Source organism: Chanodichthys erythropterus, chromosome 8 (genome assembly GCF_024489055.1).
Source record: "Chanodichthys erythropterus isolate Z2021 chromosome 8, ASM2448905v1, whole genome shotgun sequence".
NCBI classification, from domain to species: domain Eukaryota; kingdom Metazoa; phylum Chordata; class Actinopteri; order Cypriniformes; family Xenocyprididae; genus Chanodichthys; species Chanodichthys erythropterus.
The window spans coordinates 25,032,423-25,059,074 of NC_090228.1; the positions used below are offsets into that span (position 1 = coordinate 25,032,423).

The 26,652-nt window shown below is 46.4% G+C and overlaps 1 protein-coding gene across 1 annotated transcript; it reads left to right on the forward strand.

Moving 5' to 3' along the window:
• Positions 1-6,520: 6,520 nt before the first annotated feature.
• Positions 6,521-25,730, forward strand: LOC137024647 (sugar phosphate exchanger 3-like). The gene is made up of 8 exons (XM_067392429.1): positions 6,521-6,592; positions 7,185-7,375; positions 7,456-7,597; positions 19,259-19,360; positions 19,508-19,555; positions 19,657-19,808; positions 22,835-22,900; positions 24,220-25,730. Exons 2-8 carry the CDS (start codon positions 7,250-7,252, stop codon positions 24,310-24,312), a joined length of 729 nt encoding a protein of 242 aa, XP_067248530.1. The 5' UTR covers positions 6,521-6,592; positions 7,185-7,249; the 3' UTR covers positions 24,313-25,730.
• Positions 25,731-26,652: the final 922 nt, after the last annotated feature.

Genomic DNA, 26,652 nt, shown 5'->3' on the forward strand with positions numbered 1-26,652 from the left:
ATTCTGTGGAGTAATGGTGTGGACATGTCCTTTTAAAGCACTGATGATGCGGTGCTTCAGAGTGCGACTCCAGCACCATCAGCCTATGAGACAATCGTCATACCTGGATGGTGTTCCCATAACATCAGCTACTGACACAGAGTGAACCACAGAAAGGGAACAAAAATTAATGTCTTTATTTAAGTATATTCGGCCCTTTCTTCTCTCTAGGAATTTATTTTTGGCACTTTCACAGAATGGCTTCACTTTTATAACGTGTACTTTTATTACGTTTTGTGGGTGATAAATGGACTGCTGCAGTCTACAGTTTGGCCCAGTGTGGTGGCCATCATGGGCAACTGGTTTGGGAAATCTGGGTAGGTGTCAGCTACCTCATCCTGTAATGCTCATCCTACCATTTCACCTCATCCTGTAATGCACACACATTAATCCAGAAATTTGTGATTATTTTATTAATAATTATATCCAAATAACTTTTTATGCAAAAATATCTGCATTTTTCCACTAATCATCCTTGATCTAGTTTAAATGCGATGAAATGACACTGTACTGTGTGTTTTTACACCTGCGCAAACTTTAATTTCCACTATTATCTGTTTTCTACAATTGATGTAGTAAATTGATAGGTAAAACAACGTAGATGGCGTGTGCTAACTTGGAGCCCTGTTGTAGTTGCAAAATTCAGTTATCTTTGAAATTATGAATATAGTCATGAGTATTATACAAACAAAAAAATTGGCACACTATTGCTTACCAAACATTTGACTTTTTTTAACCACATACACTTTATCAAAAAAAGATCACAAACATTGTGCATGTGCACCCGTAATTATACCATGATATAGTCATCACACGACATGGCATTTTTGCACACGTGATGGAACACATGATCAAAAATTAGTTTCACCAACATGCCTAATGTGTAAATATCACTGATATTTAAATATAACTGATTCACATGCATATCTTCTGTCTGCCAGCTGAGGCTTTGTGTTTGGACTGTGGAGTGCATGTGCATCCGTGGGGAATATTCTGGGTGTGTTTCTTGCTTCCTGTGTCCTGAAGTATGGCTATTGTCCCCGTCCCCTTCTGTATGTAACAGAAGACCGGACCTAACCACCTGAACAGCCAGAATGAGCGCTCCCGACCCATTTCAAGATCTTGTGGATGCACTTTGTCGCACACTCTCCAGCACTCCCACAACAACACTGCCAGCGCACACTTCCGCATTCCCAGCTGCTTCTCCTTCACCACCTGCGGTCGCCAGTCCCATGGCCAAACCGGCGCCCTTCTCTGGTTAGGCGGACGATTGCAACAGATTCCTGCTGCAGTGTTCGCTGGTCCTGGAGATGCAACCGCACCTGTATCCCACCGACAGCTCGAAAGTGGCATTCATAATCTCGACAGAAAGGCTCTCTGCTGGGCATTCCCATTGTTCAGTCATTGTCAAGCTTCACTGCTCATTTCAAGGAAGTCTTTGGAAAACCTGCCTGGGATTCATCGATCGGTGAGAGATTATGCAAACTCAAACAAGGTTCCATGTCTGTGACTGATTATGCTCTCCAGTTCAGTGGTTGGAATGAACAAGCCCTCATCGCCACCTACCGTCAAGGTCTGGACCCCCGTGTGTGGTTGCATCTCGCTGCATACGAGGATTCCATCTGGCTCGAGCGATTCATCCAACTCTCCATCAGGTTCGCCACTCGTATGCAGTCGTGTCTTGAAGAGCACCAGGGCCAGTCACTCTTTCCATCCATCCTCCGCCATCCAGAATCCGTCAGCCTCCCAGAACCAGCCAACGAACCCATGCAAATTGAAAATTCTTGTCTCTCTTCTGCTGAGCGGCAGAGAAGGCTGACCCAGAATCTCTGCCTGTACTGTGGTCAAGCTGGGCATTACATTGCGGAATGCCCCACTCGCCCCGTGCGACCCATGGTGAGTGTTATCATGCCCACATTGAATAAGATGAAACCGCTCACCATTGTTGTAAACCTTACTGCTGCCAACTTCTGTCTTCTAGTTAATGCTCTCCTCGACTCTGGGTCAGCTGGGAATTTCATCTCCGGAGCCCTCTGCCGCCAGCTTCAGCGCAAAACAACAGCCACGCCGAAAATCTACCAGATCCACTCGGTAACAGGAAGACCCCTGTCAATTGCTCCATAGTGTCGGCCCCATTCAACTCCAAGTCGGCATTGTTCACATGGAAGAAATCCACCTGCTGGTTCTGGAGGATTCAACGGCTGATGTGATCTTTAGGGCGCCCCTGGCTAGAGCAGCATAACCCCATCATCTCCTGGAGGACAGGAGAGATCCTGAAGTGGGGTAACCAATGTTTTAATGACTGTTTTCCTGAGTTTCCTGTTCCAAGTCTCCCACGTTCCAAAGAAGTCCAAGTTTGTGCTACGTCTGTGGAAAGCCCACTTGAAAATCGCTCAACAGACATCCCTGCATGTTACTCCCACTTCAGCGATGTCTTCTGTCCTAAGAAGGCCTCCTCGCTGCCTCCCCACCAGGAATGAGGTCTATGACTGCGCCATAGACCTCATTCCTGGTGAGCCAGTGCCCAGAGGGAAAATCTATTCCCTTTCCCTCCCGGAGGAGAAGGCCATGGAGGACTACATCACCGAAGCTCTATCTCAAGTCTACATACGTCCGTATACTTCCCCTGCTGCTTCCAGCTTCTTTTTTGTGGTGAAGAAGGACGGAGGCTTGCGGCCCTGCATAGATTACAGAGCTTTAAACAAGATCACAGTCAAATTCAGATACCCACTTCCTCTCGTCCCATCAGCGGTGGAACATCTCTGCGGTGCCACTGTGTTCACCAAGTTGGACCTCCGCAGTGCATATAACCTCATTCGAATACGTGAGGGGGACGAATGGAAGATAGCTTTTGTGACCCCTACCAGCCACTACGAGTATCTTGTGATGCCGTATGGACTTATGACGCCCCCTCCGTATTTCAGGATTTCATGCATGAGGTGTCAGTTCTGGTCTACATTGACGACATTCTGATTGGCCGACCATCGTCGCCACGTTGTGGAGGTCCTGCAACGCCTGAGGACTTTCAACCTGTTCCTCAAAGCCAAGGAATGCATCTTCCACCAGCCCTCAGTGCAGTTCCTGGGTTACAACATCGATCGCAGTGGCATCTGCATGGACAAGGAGGAGGTCTCTGTGATCAAAGACTGGCCCATTCCCACTTCCGTGAAAGAACTACAAAGATTTCTGGGTTTCGCCAATTTCTACCGAAGATTCATCCAAGGTTACAGTATCATCACCACCCCTCTCACGGACCTGTTACGCAGCAAGCCCAAGTCTCTGTCCTGGTCCCCAGCCGCCACCCAAGCCTTCGACACCCTTAAGAAAGCATTCACCTCCGCTCCCCTCCTGGTCCATCCCGATTCTGATTCTGATTCCGATTCTCCCTTCGTCGTTGAGTGGGAGCGGTCCTTTCCCAGCAGCAGGGGAACCCCAGTAGCCTCCATCCATGCGCCTTCTTCTCCCGGAAACTCAACCCGGCGGAGGTCAGTTATAACAACGGCAACAGGGAGCTTCTTGCCATCAAGCTCGCCCTGGAGGAGTGGAGGCATTGGCTCGAAGGAGCTCAACACCCGTTTGTGGTTCTTACGGACCATAAAAACCTAGAGTATCTATGGGACGCCAAAAGGTTGAATCCTCGTCAAGCGAGGTGGGCTCTCTTCTTCACCAGGTTTAACTTCACAATCTCCTATCGACCTGGATCTAAGAACGTAAAAGCTGATGCTCTTTCCCGTATTCGTGGAGCTGACGAGAGTACCGACGACACAGAGCCCATACTCCCCGAGAAACTCTTTGTGAATCCCATCATCTGGTCCAAAGAAACACTGCCCGAGTCCAATGCCTCCACCAACACCCCACCGGGTTGCCCCCAAGGTTTGCAATACATCACCCGGACACGGCGCACTCCCCTCATTCATGCATCACACACGTCACTGGGCACTGGCCACCCAGGGATCAATGAAACCCTCTTGTTGTTAAAACAGCGCTTCTGGTGGCCCAACATGGCAGCTGATGTCAGGAGGTACGTGCAAGGGTGCAGGGAATGTGCCATCTCGAAGAGCCCTCGTCAACTTCCCTCCGGGAAACTACAACCTCTGCCCGTTCCCAACCGCCCCTGGTCACACCTAGGAATGGATTTCATCACAGACCTTCCAGTCTCCGACGGATGCACCTGTGTCATGGTGGTGGTGGATCAGTTCTCTAAGTCCTGTTGTCTGATTCCCCTGCGAGGACTTCCTACAGCAATGGAAACTGCTGAGATCATGTTTAACTGTGTTTTCAGATACTATGGACTGCCCCAAGATATTGTATCTGACCGTGGACCACAGTTCACCTCACGAGTCTGGAAATCCTTCTTCAAGCTCCTAGGTGTGACCCTAAGCCTCTCCTCTGGCTACCATCCCCAGACGAACGGGCAGACGAAGAGGAAGATACAGGAGATCGGCCGTTTCCTACGTACCTTCTGTCACGGCCACCAGGACTCCTGGAACCAGTTTCTGGGCTGGGCTGAGTATGCCCAGAACTCCCTCCGACAACCTACCACTGGACTTACTCCCTTCCAGTGCATACTTAGCTATCAACCCCCACTGTTCCCCTGGACCGGGGAAACGTCAGATGTCCCTGCGGTGGATTACTGGTTCCGAGAGAGCGAGAGGGTCTGGGACTCAGCTCATCTCCATCTCCAATGAGCCCTACGCAGGCGCAGAATGACAGCTGACCTTCGATGTTCCAAAGCACCCAACTACCAGCCGGGACAGAAGGTTTGACTGTCGACCCGGGACATCAGGATGCGCCTGCCCTGTAGGAAGCTGAGTCCTAGATTCATTGGCGCCTTCACCATCCGCCAACAGATCAGCTGACCTACCAGCTGCAGCTTCCCCCTGAGTATAAAATTCATCCCACGTCCCATGTCTCCCTGTTAAAACCTCATCATCCTTCTGTCACTCTCTCCACAGAGCCTGGCGAAGCCGAGGAACCCCCCCTTCCTCTAATCGTGGATGACGGAGCAGCTTGTCTGGTACGAGACATCTTGGACTCCCGGCGCTGTGGTGGTCACCTGGAGTACCTGGTGGACTGGGAGGGGGACGGTCCCGAAGAACGGTCATGGGTTCCTAGGAATGATATACTCGATCCAAGTCTACTTGAAGAGTTCCATGCCAGTCATCCCAACAGACCAGCTCCGCGTGGTAGAGGCCGACCACCACGACGTCGGGGTCCGCGGCCCTCAGGAGCGGCCCATGGAGGGGGGGTAATGTCACAGACACGCCAGGCTCCACAGTCACCCAATCACGACGCACTCCCTCACCAGAATGCTAACCATCCACACCTGACACTCATCAGCACCATCATCACTGGCACTACTTAAGACACAGCAGCACACTCAGTCACTGTCCGGTCTCGTTAACGCATACCTACCTGTTATGCTTACCTCAAGGACTCCTCTGATGAATACTTACCTGTCTCCAGCGTTCTCCTCGTCTCCTAGTGTTCTCCTCGTCTCCCGTGAGTGTCTCTGTGTCTGGTCTGCTCCTTATCTGCCTGCCATCCACGATCCCTGGGAAAAACAAGACAAGTATCAGTTCTACGATCACTCCTGCCATGAATTATACCTGCCATCACTCACCTGCACTCTGTCCGCTGTTTCTGGTTGTTCAATAAACTCTGTTTATATTCTACCTGTGTCTCCGTCCCTTTCTGTATGTAACAGCTATGAGGTAAGAGCACTTTATTATATTATATTATATTATATTATATTGTTCCGGTCCTTGATTCTGATTGGTCGGTAGCTGTGCTTTATTCACAATAATGTGGTTCCCTGTATAGTTTACAGCATTAGTTGATAGTTTTCTTTGAAGAAATTTGCCATGTACTGTACCTGATAGGCCCCAAATTAATCAATATTGAATTGAAGGTAATCAAATCGAAATCAAATCACAATTGTGAATCCTAATTGTGAAATTTGTGTCAATGCCCAGCCCTAGTGTCAATAAATGTTTTTTTGTTTTGTTTTGTTTTTTACTTGAAGCAAATGTTTTTTTCCCCCATTTATTTTCTTGTGGGAGTGCACCAGAATGCTTAGTTTATATGTTAAAATCACGAAAATGTTCTCATGTGGGAGGATGTCCCCAGACACCCCTATTACTATTTACTTTGTAAATATATCACCTTTTTCACCACTTTGGAGTTTGCAGGTCTGATAAAGACAGTCTTTGCCGCCATCTAATGGCGTAATAATGTAACTTCTGTTGCTGTTCATGGTCAGGGACTTTTTTTTTTACTTTACTTCAAGAAAGTTGCATTGAAACCTATTTTTGGCTCGCTTCGGGTCGTGCCTAACAACGCCCTTCAGCCGTGACTTATTCACGATACAGCACAGTCTCTCATACCTTATTGCTTACATGTTATATTATATTATTCATAAATGTTTGTGTGAGGGTTATGCTTGATAAGTGTGTGTGTTTGTGTGTGTGTTTCAGTGCTCTGACATCAGTGGTTTAGTTTGCTGGTGGTGTGGTGGTGTTTTTTGGCCTGCTCACTTCTCCAAAAGAAATTGGTAAATTCATTATGGATTCTTTGCTTTTCAGTTTCAGTTTATCAATGCCTCTTTTATTTCTATTTCTGATTTACGCATATGTAAAAAATGGCAGACAGACAAGCGGATAGGTTTATGTAACAGCAGCAGCTCTGGGCATGTGACCAAAAGCACAAATCTTTGGTGTTGTTGCAGTGCAGAGGAAAAGAGATTAGATACATAAAACTGTCACATTAACGTAAATGTTTGTGAAGCTAGCCAGATTAGACAGATCAGAAATTGTTTATTCACTACTTTAACAGTTTTTCTGGTAGGTAAGAAATACTACAGAAATTGAAAAAAGTTAATTTCATTTGTATCTTTGTTCTTTTGTATTTATTTGTGCCATTGACTTGTAATTAGTGTATTTGTTCTTATTTTATTATTGAACTTGGTATTGAGAATTGTGAAATTTCCCAGGTATCTAATATTTTGGTGTCATTACACCCTTATTTATTCAAATACAAGGTTACATTGGTCAAAAACAACATTCTTTGCATTGATCCCACAAATGGACCCTGTAATACTGAACTTGATGTAAAAGAGTGTTTTCATCTGTTGGTCTCTTTTTAAGGACTAAGCGACCCCTCTGAGACAGTTCTGAGATCAGTGACAAGAGACTCAGACAGTCGTCCTCTGATGAGTGATGATGAAGATGAGTTATGTGATGAAAACTGCTCCATACAGCAGCAGGATGAGGAGCCTGAACCACAGCCCAAAGCCATTGACTTCCTAAAGGCCTTCTGCCTGCCTGGAGTCCTTCCTGTCTGTGTCCATTTAAACACTTCCTTACTTATCCTCATTATTGTCGACTATATTTGATGTTTTTTTATTGTCTTCTGCAGTATTCTCTGGCTTATGCATGTCTGAAGCTGGTCAACTACTCTTTCTTCTTCTGGCTGCCATTTTATCTCAGCAACAACTTCGGCTGGAAGGAAGTTCAGGCCGACCGGTTGTCTGTGTGGTATGATGTGGGAGGAATTGTAGGTGAGTGCCCAGTTTGGTCCTAACCAGATGATACCAATTAAATGTAAGCGTTTTTTCGTTTAAACACACCAAGCCGATGGTCGGGCGTCGTTCGGCTTAGTTTTTCCCGTGTGTTCCACACCGTTGACTCTATTCAGACACTGTCTGGGTTTTGGGTTCTGGGTCTGGACAGATTCAGCATGTTGAATCAGCGTCGGGCCATCAGTGAGAGAGAGAACTCTGATTGGCTGTTCAGCTTAGCGAACGACTGCACTAGAATAAAAGTGAAAGTGAAGTCAAGACTGGAAGCAGACATGTGTTAGGAGAGAGAAATTCGAGAAAGAGTTGCATATCGTCACTATTGGTTGGAAGCCTCCTATTTACTTATTTACAAATCATTACTGTTGGTCACCCTTTACGTCTTTTTTGGGGTTTTGCAAATATTTAACCAATAAAAAGTATTAAAAGGAGCTTGTGACTAAACCTTGTCCATTGGATCCTCAAACTCTCGGTAAAACCTCATAAATTCACCCCGCCTCGATCTTAAATGAAGTGCCACACACAGTTTGGACTGTCTCTGCTTGTTTGTAATGCAAGAGTAAATAAAGAGCTGTTTTACAAGAACAGCGTTTACTCAAGAAACACTGTTACCACTATATATGTATTACCGCGTCAGATGCCTCAGTTTTAATGACTCAGTACACGTACAGTATGTCTCACATTCACTGGTCAAAAACGTTTTAACTCCATTTCAGCTTGAATTTGGTAAAATGTTAATAACATAATGACACATGTAAGTGTCTGACCATATATAAAGCCACAATAGAGTGCCTCAGGGATGACGCATTTTTGTAGCCAAAATCCGGAAGCAATTTTAGGACTTCCGGTTCCAACGCCGTAAAGTCTATGGGTTTTTTGAATGTATTTTTGCTAAATCGCCTGAAATAAGGTCTGTGGTTAACAAAGCCTCTAAATACTTTCACGTTTTGATCTATGACATAAAACACACCAGTTATAACCCACTTGTGATTTTTTTTTTTAAACTTTTACTGTGTCTTAAAATCGGCGGTTGCTAACAAATTGCTAAAAGGGACCACTTCCTTTGGCGGGGACTTTAGACGTCATCATTAAAAACGGGACATTTGGACAGCATTTCTCATGAAAAAGTGGATATGTATTAATAACAGTGCAGATCATAATCAGCGAGCATGTTTTTAAATAAAGTTGTTTTCTAAATAAAGTTTGAGGAAGCTTGGTGGTGACGCCGTTGATCCGCGACCATGGTGTGCTGTAGTCCGTTTATAGCCTACTGTTAGCTTTTTATATCTGACGACTTTATTTAGGCTTCAAAATCTGTAAATGTTGTGTTAACTTGTAAAGATTATCTTGATAGACAAAACGTGTAAGTGTCATAACCCTTTGTTAAACACAGAGCTTATTTTCTGCGATTTTCCAAAAGTCTATGGGAAAAATGCATAGGCTTTCAACCGAGGGAACCCGTGCGCCGCTAACTTCCGGGTTGGCCTACAAAAACGCGTCATCCCTGGGGCACTCTATGGCTGCGTCCGAAAACTGGAAAATGCTGTCTTACGAGGACACATTTCAAGGTAGTAAGGCATCAAGGCACGTCCGAATCCAATGTTAGCTTCACTTCCTCTCTCATGAGATACCTTCATCTGATCGATTTTTGAAGGAAGCATAGATGTATCCTTAGCTGCCTTTGATATCCCACAATCCTGTGCTTTCCATTCTGTGACAGTTGAGCTAGAAAAATAAAGATGGCGTCCGAAAGTTGCGTTTGCTGCTCAGTTTTTGTACAAATGTATGATTTTGATCAACATATTTCAATTTTGATATCATTTCTATCGAGAAATTACTACTGTAGTAATTAAATATTTGTTTAGTTCTCACCAAAGCTCGCGCTATATTGCTGTAGATCATTAAACTGTTACGCTGCCTCAGAAGTCTGTCCGAAATCAATTTCGTGAGGTGCCTTCATGCACAAACGCTGCCGTACAAGTCATTCTCTTAAAAGATAGCGAGGCAGCAAGACAGCTACCTAGGTTTTCGGACGCAGCCCTTATCAACTTTGACAAAGTTTTTTCCATTTCCTTAAAGGTGCAGTGTGTAAATTTTAGCGGCATCTAGCGGTGAGGTTGCGAATTGCAATAGAAGCTACGGTGGCTAGGGTTGCCAGGTTTTCACAACAAAACGTGCCCAATTGCTCCTCAAAACTAGCCCAATCACATTTTAGGGGGACCCCACAGTAAAAATCGAGTTCCAGGGGGTAAAATTTGCGTTTTTGGCAAGACTTCCCTGGTAAAATTCACATTCCAGGGACTAAATATCAATTTTTTGTTGGGGTCGTAACAACCCGCGCGAACAGTGTAAAAGTAGTCCAATTCCATGGGAAACACACGGACTTGGCAACACTGACGGTGGCCAACACAGGACAAAGATGAGACAGAAGAGATTAGCCAGTCAAGCAAACACGCTCTGTAGAGCAGTTTGTCCGTTTAGGGCTACTGTAGAAACATGCCGCCGCAAATTGCGATTTAACATGTAAGGGGCCCTGCGGTGTATGTAGATAGAAATGGCTCATTCTAAGGTAATAAATACATAACGGTTCATTATGTAAGGTCTTTATACACCACTGGAAACTTAGTTCCCATTCAGTCGGTCACGTTCGACGTACGTCGGACAGACCGACGAATAGGAATCTCGCTAGAGAGGCCAATCTACTTCGAGTGTAACTAAACGAGCCAATGCACATTGGCATGCAATCATATGCATCAGCTGCTTGCCTCGCAGCACGGGTATATAATGAGCAGCAGGTGCGTTGCATCTTCAGCTTTTCGCTTCGGAGCCAAACCTTCCATGAAGACAGCTACTGAAAGCGAGTGTGGTGAACGAGTCTCTCTTCAAGACGTCTCTTTGTTGCGAGGTGCAGGCGGACAGCGCAGCAGCGGGGCCGATTCTCCTTTTGTTTTTGTTTTTGCCTTTGGTTTGATTGAGCAAAGCTGTAATCAGCGTGAAGGCCGTTCTCACGGCTGGTGAAACGGTGCGCCTAGAGCGTTAAAAAGCTGTTGTTACAGCTGGTAAGAGGAGCGCCTTCAAGGAGAGTGCACACGACAGGCTGCACATTCCCTGTCTGTGCTGCAGCGGCTATTCCCCTGCGTGCTTCAGCACCTAAAAGAGTCAGTCCTTGAAAGAGCTAACACGAGTAGTTCGCGTCTTTTTAAAGATGTCGTTCTACTTGTGTGTTTCTGGATGCGGTCGTTACCTGGCGCCTCGGGATGGTCACCAGCGCTGTATCGCGTGCTTGGGCTTAAGGCACGCTGAGGCAGCGTTTGTGGATGAGTCATGTACCCATTGTGGGAAGATGACCATCGCGGAGTTGCGGTCGAGACTCCACTTTCTGCAAAGGGGTGGAGTCCCGGTCCCGACGCCTCGCTCCAATCCTCCTCAGAGGGTTGCCGCGAGCGGCGGGGCTGGTGACTTGAGGATAACGGTGAGCGCGCTTCCTTCGGGGAACCAACCCCCTAGGAACCCTCCCCCCTCGTGCGCTCCGCAGCCAGTAGAGCTGCCCGCGGAACGTGGTGGGCCACCCCAGAGGTGTGTACCATCCGTTTCCTTCGGAGCTCCCCCAGACGACCGGATGTCGATCGCTGCATCGGAGGGTGAGCCTGATACTTCTGGGGAGGATGAGTCGGCGCAGTTGCCTCCTTCGGGGGTGACAACTGTGCCCGACACGGACCCGGAAATGATGGCTATGCTTTCCCGGGCCGCCAACAGGGTCGGGCTCGTGTGGAATCCTCCACCGTGTCCCGAACCCTCGAGGTTGGATGACTGGTATCTCGGGGTGGCCAGGGCTGGTTCTCAGCCCCCCACCCCAGTGCCCTTCTTCCCGGAGGTGCATGAAGAGCTCACGGGCACGTGGACGGCACCTTTTACTGCCCGAAACCGTGTCGTGGGTCCTCCTCCCTCACCACCCTTGATGGCGGGGCAGCGAAGGGTTACACGCGCATACCCCCTGTGGAACGGGCCGTTGCTATGCAACTGTGCCCTAACTCCAACTGGCGGGGGGAGCCGTCTCTCCCTTCCCGGGCCTGCAAGTACTCGTCGGATCTTACCGGCAAGGCTTATCAGGCCTGTGGGGAAGCTGCCTCTGCCTTACACGCTATGGCGTTGTTGCAGGTCCATCAGGCCAAGGCACTGAGGGACCTGCACGAGGGTGGTCATGATCCACAAGTTCTACAGGAACTTCGTGCCGCGACGGACCTCGCGCTTCGAGCGACGAAGGTTACGGCGCGGTCAGTGGGTCGTGCGATGTCCACTATGGTGGTCCAGGAACGCCATCTCTGGCTGTGTCTTGCGGACATGAGGGATACCGACAAGGTCAGGTTTCTTAATTCCCCCGTGTCCCAGACCGGCCTTTTCGGCGACGCGGTCGAGAACTTTGCCCAACAGTTCTCGGCTGTACAAAGGCAGTCTGAGGCCATCAGTCACATCCTGCCGAGGCGGTCAGCTGCTGCACCTCCACCGCCGGTGGCACCTCAGACTACCCGTCGCCGAGGGCGCCCCCCTGCAGCCGCCCCCGCTCCCGCGCCCCAGCAGCAGCAGCCTCCATCCAAGCGGCGCCGTGGAGCCGGTCGCGGGCGGGGCGCCCAGCCCGTCCAGCCACCCCCCAAGAAGAAGGGTGGCAAGGCCAAGTCCAAGCGGCCCTAGGACGGGCGACCCGGAGATGGAGGGGACTGCTCTTCAGGAGGTGGTGACTGCACCGCTCCTTCCCCCGGAGGAGGGCCGGGTGGAGAATCTTTTGTTGTTTCCTTTTGTTCCGCCGCTGGCTCAACGGCCAGCGGTACCCAAATTTTCAAGAAAAGAGCAGTTTCCTTTATCTCCGGGTCCGAAGAGGGCTCGGAGAGCAGTGGGAGGGCTAGAACCTCACCACTCTCATCCACCTCTTCTGTCGCCAGCGGACAGCAGCGAGCAGCAGGTAAGCAAATCCTCGACTGCTCCCTCTGTCCAACTGTGGAAGCAGGTAAGTGTTGCACAGCACACTGTGACCCCGCTTCAGGCCGCCTCACACAGAGAGCCTCCCGGGCCGCGTCCCTGCGTTCCACCTCGCTGCCCCGCGGCGGGTACGCCGGTGGTCCCCTTGGTGCCGCTGGTGCGGTCTCTGGGAGCCTGGCTAGCGCTCCCCAGTCCGTCTCGCTGGCTCCTCCGGACCATCAGGCTCGGCTATGCGATTCAGTTCGCCCGGCGTCCCCCCAAGTTCAGGGGCGTCCTCTTCACTTCAGTGAAAGATGTCGATGCCCCTGTTCTGCGTGCGGAGATTGCAGTCCTACTGGCGAAGGACGCGATAGAGCCGGTCCCTCCAGCCGATTTGAGGTCAGGGTTCTACAGCCCCTACTTCATTGTACCCAAGAAAAGCGGCGGGTTACGACCGATCTTGGACCTGCGAGTTTTGAATCGGAGCCTTCACAAGCTACCGTTCAAAATGCTTACGCAGAAACGCATTTTCGAGTGCATCCGTCCCTGAGATTGGTTTGCAGCGATCGACCTGAAGGACGCGTACTTTCATGTTTCGATTCTTCCGCGACACAGGCCATTCCTGAGATTCGCGTTCGAAGGTCGAGCATATCAGTACAGAGTCTTACCCTTCGGGCTGGCCCTGTCTCCCCGCGTCTTCACGAAAGTCGTGGAGGGAGCCCTTGTTCCCATGAGAGAACAGGGTGTTCGCATTCTCAACTACCTGGACGACTGGCTCATTCTAGCACAGTCTCGGGATCAGTTGTGCGAACACAGGGACTTAGTGCTCAGGCACCTCAGCCAGTTGGGGCTTCAGGTCAACTGGGAGAAGAGCAAACTCGCCCCAGTGCAGAGGATCTCTTTTCTCGGTATGGAGTTGGATTCGGTCGAACGGGTAGCACGCCTCACAGAGGAACGTGCTCGGTCGGTGTTGAACTGCCTGAATACGTTCAATGGCAGGACAGCGGTCCCACTGAAGTTTTTTCAGAGGCTCCTGGGGCATATGGCGGCTGCAGCGGCTGTAACACCGCTCGGTCTGCTTCATATGAGACCGCTTCAGCACTGGCTTCACGGCCGAGTCCCGAGATGGGCGTGGCAACGCGGCACGTTCCGGGTGCCAATCACTCAGGAGTGCCGCCGTACCTTCAGCCCGTGGTCGGACCCCTTGTTTCTTCGGGCAGGAGTCCCTTTAGAACAGGTGTCCCGGCATGCTGTGGTCTTCACAGATGCTTCTACCACCGGCTGGGGTGCCACGTACAACGGGCATGCAGTCTCAGGGGTTTGGACGGGACCCCATCTGCATTGGCACATCAATTGCCTCGAGTTGCTGGCAGTACGCCTTGCGCTGAGCCGCCTCAAAGGCCTGCTTCGCGACAAGCAAGTACTGGTCCGTACGGACAACACTGCGACCGTTGCGTACATCAACCGTCAAGGTGGTCTACGCTCCCGTCGCATGTCGCAACTCGCCCGCCATCTCCTCCTGTGGAGTCGGAAGCATCTGAGGTCGCTTCGCGCCATTTATGTTCCCGGTGTGCTCAACCGTGTGGCCGACGAGCTATCACGAGCTGTGCTGCCCGGAGAGTGGCGACTCCACCCCCAGGTGGTTCAGCTGATCTGGAGAGAGTTCGGAGAGGCTCAGGTAGACCTGTTTGCCTCACCAGAAACCTCCCACTGCCAGTTGTTTTACTCTCTGACCGAGGGAACACTCGGGACAGACGCACTGGCTCACAGCTGGCCCCGGGGCCTGCGCAAATATGCGTTTCCCCCAGTGAGCCTACTTGCACAGACCCTGTGCAAAGTCAGGGAGGACGAGGAGCAGGTCTTGTTAGTTGCGCCTTACTGGCCCAACCGGACCTGGTTCCCAGAACTCTCACTCCTCGCGACAGCCCCTCCCTGGCCCATCCCTCTGAGGAAGGACCTCCTCTCTCAGAGACGGGGCACTCTTTGGCACCCGCGTCCAGACCTCTGGAAACTCCATGTCTGGTCCCTGGACGGGACGCGGAGGTTCTAGGTGACTTACCCCCTGAGGTACTTAACACCATCACTTCGGCACGTGCACTGTCTACGAGACGTGCTTACGCCTCGAAGTGGAACCTGTTCGTCGAGTGGTGTTCTTCTCGTCAAGAAGACCCCCGAAGATGCTCGATCGGAGTCGTGCTTTCCTTCTTGCAGCAAGGGTTGGAGCGTAGGCTGTCCCCCTCCACCCTCAAAGTCCATACTGCTGCCATATCCGCTTACCACGACCACATAGATGGCAAATCTGTTGGTCAGCACGACCTGGTCATCAGGTTCCTTAGGGGGGCGAGACGGTTAAATCCTCCTCGTCCCCCTCCATACCCTCTTGGGACCTTACTCTGGTGCTCAGAGCACTCCAGATTGCTCCCTTTGAGCCTTTGCTGTCAGCAGACCTAAAGATTCTCTCTATGAAGACTTTGCTGCTGGTGGCATTGGCCTCCATCAAGAGGGTAGGGGACCTGCAGTCATTTTCGGTCGACGAATCGTGCCTAGAGTTCGGGCCGGGTGACAGCCACGTGGTACTGAGACCCCGGCCTGGCTACGTGCCCAAGGTTCCTACCACTCCCTTCAGGGACCAGGTAGTGAGCCTGCAAGCGCTGCCCTCGGAGGAGGCAGACCCAGCCCTGGCTTTGCTCTGTCCAGTTCGCGCCTTGCGACTGTACTTAGACAGAACTCGAAGCTTCAGGACCTCAGACCAGCTCTTTGTCTGTTACGGAGGCCAGCAGAAGGGAAAGGCTGTCTCCAAGCAGAGGATGGCCCACTGGATAGTGGATGCCATCGCCCTGGCTTACCAAGCTCAGGGCGTGCCCTGCCCGCTCAGGTTGCATGCCCACTCCACGAGAGGTGTGGCATCCTCCTGGGCGCTGGCTCGTGGCGCCTCGCTAACAGACATTTGTAGAGCTGCGGGCTGGGCGACACCTAACACGTTCGCTAGATACTATAGCCTTCGTGTCGAGCCGGTCTCCTCCCGTGTTCTCGCCTCAGGTCAGAGGCACGGAGAGGCCCCGGGTTAGTGTCGGCTTGCTGCGCTACATGCGCATTCTATTCTCCAGAGAGTCCCTACGGGCAGACCCTGTTGAGTCCTCCGGTTACCCTTCGGCAGCCGACGTGGCGGAGCGTCTGGCGCCAGGCCTATACTCCGTTGTATCCTTGAGAACCGGATTTAGGCTGGGTTCCATATGTGTGACCCTACGGGGATCCCATATGGCTTTTTCCACGGCTGCTCCTAAACGAAGCCCGTGTCTTTCCCTCTGGGAGAACCCATCTCTCACCGAGTGGAGTCACCCCAGTTCTTCCATATGTTGTACAACCTACAAGGTTAGTCCATATGTACTTATCCATATAACTCCTTCGGGGAAGGATATGGCTTCCGCAGCGTTCCTTATCGCATGTAAGGCTACGCTTTCCCAGCGTTATCCAATTGTCGCACTGAGTGGGTTTTGGGAACAACAGTGATCGACCCTCTCTGCGTGAGCCTGGTCCCACCGTCCTTAGGCAAGGGGGTTCAGGTGGCTCACGACAGAGCGCTGGAAGAGGGCAGCTCCTGTGGCGCTTTGGTAGGGATTCATATTCGTCGGTCTGTCCGACGTACGTCGAACGTGACCGACTGTATGGGAACGTCTCGGTTACATAGGTAACCCTCGTTCCCTGAAGGAGGGAACGGAGACGTACGTCCCGTCGCCACAGGCGTTGTCCTGCTGATGCTGCCGCCTGCTGGGTTCGGCTCCTCAGCGAAAACCTGAAGATGCAACGCACCGACAAGCATGTACTGGTCCGTACGGACAACACTGCGACCGTTGCGTACATCAACCGTCAAGGTGGTCTACGCTCCCGTCGCATGTCGCAACTCGCCCGCCATCTCCTCCTTTGGAGTCAGAAGCATCTGAGGTCGCTTCGAGCCATGTATGTCCCCGGTGTGCTCAACCGTGTGGCCGACGAGCTATCACGAGCTGTGCTCCCGGGAGAATGGCGACTCCACCCCCAGGTGGTTCAGCTGATCTGGAGAGAGTTCGGAGAGGCTCAGGTAGACCTGTTTGCCTCCTCAGAGACCTCCCACTGCCAGTTGTTTTACTCTCTGACCGAGGGAACACTCGGGACAGACGCACTGGCTCACAGCTGGCCCCGGGGCCTGCGCAAATATGCGTTTCCCCCAGTGAGCCTACTTGCACAGACCCTGTGCAAAGTCAGGGAGGACGAGGAGCAGGTCTTGTTAGTTGCGCCTTACTGGCCCAACCGGACCTGGTTCCCAGAACTCTCACTCCTCGCGACAGCCCCTCCCTGGCCCATCCCTCTGAGGAAGGACCTCCTCTCTCAGAGACGGGGCACTCTTTGGCACCCGCGTCCAGACCTCTGGAAACTCCATGTCTGGTCCCTGGACGGGACGCGGAGGTTCTAGGTGACTTACCCCCTGAGGTACTTAACACCATCACTTCGGCACGTGCACTGTCTACGAGACGTGCTTACGCCTCGAAGTGGAACCTGTTCGTCGAGTGGTGTTCTTCTCGTCGAGAAGACCCCCGAAGATGCTCGATCGGAGTCGTGCTTTCCTTCTTGCAGCAAGGGTTGGAGCGTAGGCTGTCCCCCTCCACCCTCAAAGTCCATACTGCTGCCATATCCGCTTACCACGACCACATAGATGGCAAATCTGTTGGTCAGCACGACCTGGTCATCAGGTTCCTTAGGGGGCGAGACGGTTAAATCCTCCTCGTCCCCCCTCCATACCCTCTTGGGACCTTACTCTGGTGCTCAGAGCACTCCAGATTGCTCCCTTTGAGCCTTTGCTGTCAGCAGACCTAAAGATTCTCTCTATGAAGACTTTGCTGCTGGTGGCATTGGCCTCCATCAAGAGGGTAGGGGACCTGCAGTCATTTTCGGTCGACGAATCGTGCCTAGAGTTCGGGCCGGGTGACAGCCACGTGGTACTGAGACCCCGGCCTGGCTACGTGCCCAAGGTTCCTACCACTCCCTTCAGGGACCAGGTAGTGAGCCTGCAAGCGCTGCCCTCGGAGGAGGCAGACCCAGCCCTGGCTTTGCTCTGTCCAGTTCGCGCCTTGCGACTGTACTTAGACAGAACTCGAAGCTTCAGGACCTCAGACCAGCTCTTTGTCTGTTACGGAGGCCAGCAGAAGGGAAAGGCTGTCTCCAAGCAGAGGATGGCCCACTGGATAGTGGATGCCATCGCCCTGGCTTACCAAGCTCAGGGCGTGCCCTGCCCGCTCAGGTTGCATGCCCACTCCACGAGAGGTGTGGCATCCTCCTGGGCGCTGGCTCGTGGCGCCTCGCTAACAGACATTTGTAGAGCTGCGGGCTGGGCGACACCTAACACGTTCGCTAGATACTATAGCCTTCGTGTCGAGCCGGTCTCCTCCCGTGTTCTCGCCTCAGGTCAGAGGCACGGAGAGGCCCCGGGTTAGTGTCGGCTTGCTGCGCTACATGCGCATTCTATTCTCCAGAGAGTCCCTACGGGCAGACCCTGTTGAGTCCTCCGGTTACCCTTCGGCAGCCGACGTGGCGGAGCGTCTGGCGCCAGGCCTATACTCCGTTGTATCCTTGAGAACCGGATTTAGGCTGGGTTCCATATGTGTGACCCTACGGGGATCCCATATGGCTTTTTCCACGGCTGCTCCTAAACGAAGCCCGTGTCTTTCCCTCTGGGAGAACCCATCTCTCACCGAGTGGAGTCACCCCAGTTCTTCCATATGTTGTACAACCTACAAGGTTAGTCCATATGTACTTATCCATATAACTCCTTCGGGGAAGGATATGGCTTCCGCAGCGTTCCTTATCGCATGTAAGGCTACGCTTTCCCAGCGTTATCCAATTGTCGCACTGAGTGGGTTTTGGGAACAACAGTGATCGACCCTCTCTGCGTGAGCCTGGTCCCACCGTCCTTAGGCAAGGGGGTTCAGGTGGCTCACGACAGAGCGCTGGAAGAGGGCAGCTCCTGTGGCGCTTTGGTAGGGATTCATATTCGTCGGTCTGTCCGACGTACGTCGAACGTGACCGACTGAATGGGAACGTCTCGGTTACATAGGTAACCCTCGTTCCCTGAAGGAGGGAACGGAGACGTACGTCCCGTCGCCACAGGCGTTGTCCTGCTGATGCTGCCGCCTGCTGGGTTCGGCTCCTCAGCGAAAACCTGAAGATGCAACGCACCTGCTGCTCATTATATACCCGCGCTGCGAGGCAAACAGCTGATGCATATGATTGCATGCCAATGTGCATTGGCTCGTTTAGTTACACTCGAAGTAGATTGGCCTCTCTAGCGAGATTCCTATTCGTCGGTCTGTCCGACGTACGTCTCCGTTCCCTCCTTCAGGGAACGAGGGTTACCTATGTAACCGAGACGTTATGTATATAATATTTCATTTCTGTCAATAGATCCTCCTAAAATTTACACATTGCACCTTTAAAAGTAGCATTTTTTGACGTTCAAGGTTTCCACCTGACAGCGACAATATGAACAATAATTCCTTAACTGGACATGAATACCTGCTGTTAAAATATCTTGATAAAGAAGCTTTATGTCACTGTTGAATTTTTGGCTGAAACGGTACAAAGTTGTTGCATGTGCCAATAAATATCTGTTCAAATAGTTTAAGGATTTGCTCATGTGTTCAATGCATTCTCTTCCAGGTGGAACAGTGCAAGGCTTAATCTCGGATCTTTTGGGAAAGCGAGCTCCTGTGTTAGTAGTCAGTTTGGTGCTGGCCATGGGAGCGTTAGTGGGATACAGCCGTAAGTTTAGAAAAAGTTTAGACTAAATCATATTGTCTTGAAAATCTATGAACCCTTTCTGACACTTCTTTCTTTTATAGCTTAATTTGAGAAATTACAGCTGATTAAGTATTTCTTGTAACTTTATTTCTTTCAATGCTTGCTCAGACTCTCCAAATAACCAGATAGTGAATGGAGCTCTTCTAGCAACAACAGGTGACACATTATAATATAAACAGTTTATAACTATGAGCTCAGACAATAGTTATTCCTAAGAAACTATTAACATGGAATATTTCTGTATTATTTTATTTCAGGTTTCCTTATTGGAGGTCCATCAAACATGATCAGTTCAGCGATCTCTGCAGATTTGGGCCGCCAGAAGGCGCTGCAGAACAGTCAGGAGGCTCTGGCCACAGTCACAGGAATCGTGGACGGCACAGGCAGCATTGGAGCTGCGGCGGGACAGGTAATGCATTTTCTAAAAGCATGCCTTGAATTGTTCTTTTTGGTTTTAAAGTATTTTAATTTGGAGGTGGCAAACCTCAGATTATTATGTAAGTTTTTAAAAACAAAATTTGTTTAACCTTGCTGCATTCATGTGGCTAAAGAAGCCCAAAATAATCTTTATGCTGCTTTAATAAGTAATACAAAACAATATTAATCAATAAAATCATAGCCCTCTTCTTATAATCCAGTCAAATGCAGAAGGAATAAAGTCCACTGTATTTTCTTTTTCACTCTGGTGAAGTTATATGCATTTCATGTTCTAAGCATGATTTTTATTTTGTATTTCAAGACATTATTATTATTATTATTATTATTATTATTATTATTATTATTATTATTATTGTAGACAGTTTTCACATTTCCAGGGTTCTCAGAAGCAGAAGTCGTCATAGTTGGGGAAACTTCTATAGTGGAAGTGAACGGAAGACAACAGCAAATATTATTGCAATAGCAAAAGAAAACATCTGTTTCCATGACTTTCCAAAAGAGAAAAAAATATATAGAGAAACTGATTACAGCAGAAGAGAGGAAGATGTGAAATTTGCCATCACTCTCTCAGCCGTTGTATTAGAAAAACACTTGCAGGAGTGTTAATTAGGTTTTTTTTTATTATTTACTGCCAAGTTAATATTACACAAAGTATAGAATTATAAATGTATATTATTTTTTTAACCCTTGTGCGGTCTTCGTTTGGGAAGTACACTCAGGGTCTTCAGGGTCTCCATAGACCCCAGGCAACAAAATGCAATTTTGTAACAAAATACTTTTTTTTTTTTGTTTTTTTTTTTTTAACAGATGTAATTTTACTGTTTATTAATGTTTTTACTCCATGTTTGTACAGTTTTTGGAGGATTTATCATATTTTTTAAACTTATATAAATGAATTAAAAAAATGTAAATAGGTTTTTATACAAAAACAGCTTTTTATGTAAAATTCACTTTATAAAAGACCCACATTTCTAAATTTCATTCATGGGGATAACATGGATAATTTGACATGGTTTAGTGTAAGATTTTTGCCCATCTTTTGGAAAATGCAGTTTTAAAAGTAAAAAAATTATCACTTTTACCAGTAAATGGCTGCAGAGCTCCACTATTTGCTATGTGCTATTTGACTAACTGAAAGACATCTTTTCACAAGTTTTTTTTCAGTTGGATTCATATCTAAATATTATGAAATCACAATTATAACAATAAAGGCTACTTTTTGTCAAAGTTTAGTATTTTTTGTAATGAAAAAAATCAGTTTTTCAATATTGTTACATTATGATGAGACCCCACTTAGAAACTGGACAAAATTCATCTAGAAAAACTTTTTTTTTTTTCAGTACAAAAAAATGTTTAACTTTAACAAAAAGTAATTTTTATTGTTATAATTGTGATTTCATAACATTTAGATATGAATCCAACAAACTTTCAGTCAGTCAAATAGCAAATAGTGGAGCTCTGCAGCCATCTTCTGGTTAAAGTGATACTTTTTTTATTTTTAAAACTGCATTTTCCAAAAGATGGGCAAAAATCTTACACTAAACCATGTCAAATTATCCATGTTATCCCCATGAATGAAAGTTAGAAATGTGGGTCTTTTATGAAGTGAATTTTACATAAAAAGCTGTTTTTGTATTAAAAATATATATATATTTATTTATGTAAATTATATATTTATATAAAATTTATTTATTTATATAAATAAAAGATATGACAAATCTTCCAAAAACTGCACAAATATGAATTAAAAACATTAATAAACAGAGTAAAATTAAATTTGTTTTTTAAAAAACAATTATTTTGTTACAAAATTACATTTTGTTGCCTGGGGTCTGTGGAGACCCCGAAGACCCTGAGTAAGACTTTTTTTTTTTTTTTTTTTTTTACACTAACATAAAAACAAGCTATCACTCCAGTTTTTTTCTTTGTAGATCTAGAAAGTGTTAACAACTGTACAAAGTTTCATGTCATTTGGACAAAGAGAACTTTTTTTTTTTTATTTGAGCAAACGTCGGCTGGGGTCTAAAAAGACCCTATAAGGGTTAAAGGGGTCCTTGATTATGATTTCACTTTTTTAACTTTAGTTAATGTGTAATGTTGCTGTTAGAGCATAAACAACATCTGCAAAGTTACGACACTCAAAGTTCAATGCAAAGGGAAGATATTTTCTCTTACAGAACTCGCTTTTTAAGGACTACAACAAGCTTCTTCCTGGGCTGGTGACATCACTAATTCTAAAATGTACATAAACTCTGCCCCTGAGAACATGCAACAAAGGGGGTGAGGCTATGTTGAGCTGCTTTAGAGAAGAGGAAGTGTTGTTGTAGTAGAGTGTTGTTGCCATGCCATCATTTTATGCCGGACTGCTTCACAAACAAGGGTCAATTCAACACTGAATTTACACAAAAGATTAACATGACGGCACATGCTTGTTGATGAGTTGAATCAACTCCACAACAACTACATAAATTTATCCACTAACCATTCAGAAACGTCCAGATGCATTCTAAAAGATGTAACTTCTTCCAGAGTCTCTCCATCAGTGTCGACTCTGGTTTGAACAATGTAAGGCTGAACACCGTTACTGACAATTGTCATTTTGGCTGCGTGAGATTCTCCAGCTTTGTTGTTGTTGAGCAACTGAAGCGTGAGCTGTTAAAGCTCTGCCCTCTTCTGGAAAGTGGGTCAGAAGCAGCAACTCATTTGCATTTAAAGGGACACACACAAAAACGGCGTGTTTTTGCTCACACCCAAATAGGGGCAAATTTGGCAAGCTTTAATACATGATATGAAGGGTATTTCGAGCTGAAACTTCACAGACACATTACTTCTTGTGAAATTGTCCCCTTTAAAAATTGAAAATATGAAAATATTAGATTTGATGACACTGGAAATGTCATCAGAGTCCATGAAAAGGGTCTATTGTTTTTGTTTCTGTTCTGATAAAACTTCATATACAGTATAAGTACTAATTTTAAAAGTGTCTCTGTCTTGTAGTACCTGGTGTCGCTTATTGAGAACAAATTTGGATGGATGTGCGTCTTCTATTTCTTCATAATCATGGTAGGTAATTGTATTTGCAATGCAACAGCACAAATTCACACATTCAGCCAGTGAAGCATTACAAGAAATTACTCAGTGAACAGTGACTCATTTTCATTTGTCAAATTAAAGGTGAAATGTAATTTTTGTGTAATTAGCATCACCAAACTGAATCATTAAAACAGGAAATGGACCAAAAGTATTGATGACTCATCCTGCACCAAACAGATTTTTGTCCAATCAAATGCTCTCTAGAATAAGAATGCACCTCCCTTTAAAACCATTTACGACTTGCTAGCATGCAGCAAATCATGTTTCATAATAGTAGTGTAACTAAAACTTATGGGCTACTTAACTACCTAAATGAAGGGCACAGTCCAATCCAAACTTTCTGTTTCAATAGAAAATACATCAACACAAGAAAGAAAACTGTGCTTGTCAAACCGTTTAATGGGTCTTTAAAGGGTTAGTTCACCCAAAAAATTCTGTCATTAATTACTCACCCTCATGTCGTTCCACACCAGTAAGACCTTCATTCATCTTCAGGACACAAATTAAGATATTTTTGATAAAATCTGATGGCTCAGTGAGGCCTCCATTGACAGCAAGATAATTAACACTTTCAGATGTTCAGAAAGCTACTAAAGACAGTTCTAAAACAGTTCATGTGACTACAGTGGTTCAACCTATAAAGCGATAAGAATACTTTTTTGTGCTCCCAAAAAACAAAATAACGACTTTATTCAATAATATCTAGTGATGGGCGATTTCAAAACACTGCTTCATGAAGCTTCGAATCTTTACAAATCTTTTGTTTCAAATCAGTGGCTCAGAGCGTGTATCAAACTGCCAAAGTCACGTGAACTATTGAAATTTCGAAACGCTTATGACGTAACAAAGCCCCGTTTACTGAAATCACATGACTTTGGCGCTCCGAACCACTGATTCGAAACAAAAGATTCGTAAAGCTTCGAAGCACAAAAAGTATTCTCGTCGCTTCATAACATTAAAGTTGAACACATGAACTGTTTTAAATACGTCTTTTGTAGCTTTCTGGGCTGAAAGTGTTAATTGTCTTGCTGCCAATGGAGGCCTCACTGAGCCATCGGATTTCATCAAAAATATCTTAATTTGTGTTCCGAAGATGAACGAAGGACATGAGGGTGGAAGGACATGAGGGTGAGTAATTAATGACAGAAATTTCATTTTTGGGTGAACTAACCCTTTAAGCTGGTATACGAATTGAAAACACAGAGTAAATGAGTTTAAATATGCCATCTATTCTAAAGTCAGTGTTGTGAAAGCTGGCACTTTAACATTTGTCTTTCTCTCATCCACAGACAGGGTGCAGTGTGCTCTTCATCATTCCACTCCTCTACCGTGAAATCCGCTCCTTGTGCCGAGACAGTCAGGCTCGTACACATCAGCTCTGAGATGGTCATTTATGTGGTCACTTCTTTTGCCTGAATTGGACATTTTGAAAATACAGACTTGCTTTTGTAGCACCTCCTATTTGAGAATGTTCTGTTCACGGAAACAGAGTCTGGCTACTCTACGTCAAGGCATTGTTCAGACTGGCAGTTTACTTTTCCTGTATTCTAGTCTGATCAGCAAACAAGAATAAAAAAACATGAAAACCCAATTTCACAAACAATCTTATTTTTTTGGAAGTTTCTTGGAAATGTGATGACTCTTAGTCTAGTAACCAGTGTCTTTCTTAATGTCAGATCCAGATCCAAATCCAAATCAAATTTGTTGCAGTGTGAACAAAGCCTTTTTAAAATTTTCTCCATCAAATAATTTCATTTATGAAGACAGAATGTTGCTTAAGATCTGTTTCTGTTTTATTTCTGTGTATTGCTATGTCTGCACATTTTTGACCTTTTTTTTTAATAGCAATTTTATAATTGTTAGAGGGCAGGACCCTCATGGTGATTGCAGCCTGATTAAATTATTGTTTAGAATGATTGCTTGAACTGAAGAAGTAGATTTATAGCATCATCATGTAGGTTTTGGGGTTGTAATTTGGGTGTTAGATGTGCACCGATTTTTAAATTCACACTAAATTAACACTCAGTTGCACTTTAGTATCACAGGTGTTTAAGTGTATTATGGGATTTAAATGTAACACTACAATTCAGCGAACTGATGTTTTGTGTTTCAACTTTTGGAACCTGTACAGGTATTGCTTGAATGTTTCAATTCTGTGGTCTGTTGTTCCTGCATATGTACCTGTACATAAGTAATAATAAATTCAGGCAAACAACATGTCTTTATTGATTTAACAAATTAGAGTCATTCATTGATTCTTCACTCATTTGACTCTTTTTACTGAGCCGTCAGTCAGTTTTAACAAGTGTTCTTCAGACAGCTCATATTCTGATGTGTGATTCCACATGCTTCTCTTATCATCTTCTTATCAACTAAATTAGTTTTATTCACTGCAGTTTTTGGTTAGCTTCTTTTTTCAATCAAATGGCAACAAAATCCAAATTTATTTTTTGTGCTTATAACCATACAAACATTTTTGGCATCCAATCAAATCTATTGGATCCCTTACGAAACAAATATATAGAAATATACTGGAAATTGTGATATACACTGCCATTCAAAAGTTTGGGATTTTTTAAGTTTGTTTTTTTTTTTTTTCTTAAACCCTTATGCTGCATTTGTTAAATCAAAATTACAGTAAACAAAGCAATATTGTGAAATATTATTACAAAATTGTTTTCTGTTTTAATATACAGTCAAGTGAAAAAGCTTGGACACCCTATTGAATTTCATGGTTTTCTGTGTTGGAATAATAAAAAAATCCTTGGCAGTTCTTAAAATTTGGAAAATAAAACCTCAGATGAACAGCAAAACATGATATATCAGACTGTGTCATTATTTATTTATTTATTTAGCAAAAATAAAGCCAAAATGGAAAAGCCATGGATGACAAACTTAGGACACCCTTTCTGTTAACATAGGAATTAAGAGGTTAGAGGAACACTCCACCTTTTTTGAAAATAGGCTCATTTTCCAACTCCCCTAGAGTTAAACAGTTGAGTTTTACCGTTTTCGAATCCATTTAGCCGATCTCCGGTTCTGGCGGTACCACTTTTAGCATAGCTTAGCATAGTTTATTGAATCTGATTAGACCGTTAGCATCTCGCTCAAAAATGACCAAAGAGTTTCAGTATTTTTCCTATTTAATACTTGACTCTTCTGTAGCTACATTGTGTACTAAGACCGACGGAAAATAAAAAGTTGAGATTTTCTAGGCCGATATGGCTAAGAAATATACTCTTATTCCGGCGTAATAATCAAGGAACTTTGCTGCCGTACCTTTTCGTAACTTTTCATTTTCTGTCGGTCTTTGTAAACGATTTAACTACAGAAGAGTCAAGTTTTAAATAGGAAAAATATAAAAACTCTTTGGTCATTTTTAAGCACGATGCTAACGGTCTAATCAGATTCAATGAACTATGCTATGCTAAGCTAAAAGTGGTACCGCAAGACCCGGAGATCGGCTGAATGGATTCGAAAACGGTAAAACTCAACTGTTTAACTCAAGGGGAGTTGGAAAATGAGCCTATTTTCAAAAAAAAGTGGAGTGTTCCTTTAACCTCTTAATTCCTATGTTAAGAGTAAGGGTGTCCTAAGTTTGTCATCCATGGCTTTTCCATTTTGGCTTTATTTTTGCTAAATAAATATTTTCAAAAAAAGTGGAGTGTTCCTTTAAGTAATGGCCAGGAACTGCTAATCAAATGTCTTTGATTAACTGATCA

Coding starts and splice junctions, on each gene's coding strand:
- LOC137024647 (XM_067392429.1), top strand. CDS start 7,250: ATGAGTGATGATGAAGATGAGTTATGTGATGAAAACTGCTCCATACAG. Junction 7,598..19,258: donor TGATGTGGGAGGAATTGTAG/GTGAGTGCCCAG, acceptor ATTCTCTTCCAG/GTGGAACAGTGCAAGGCTTA. Junction 22,901..24,219: donor TCTATTTCTTCATAATCATG/GTAGGTAATTGT, acceptor TCTCATCCACAG/ACAGGGTGCAGTGTGCTCTT.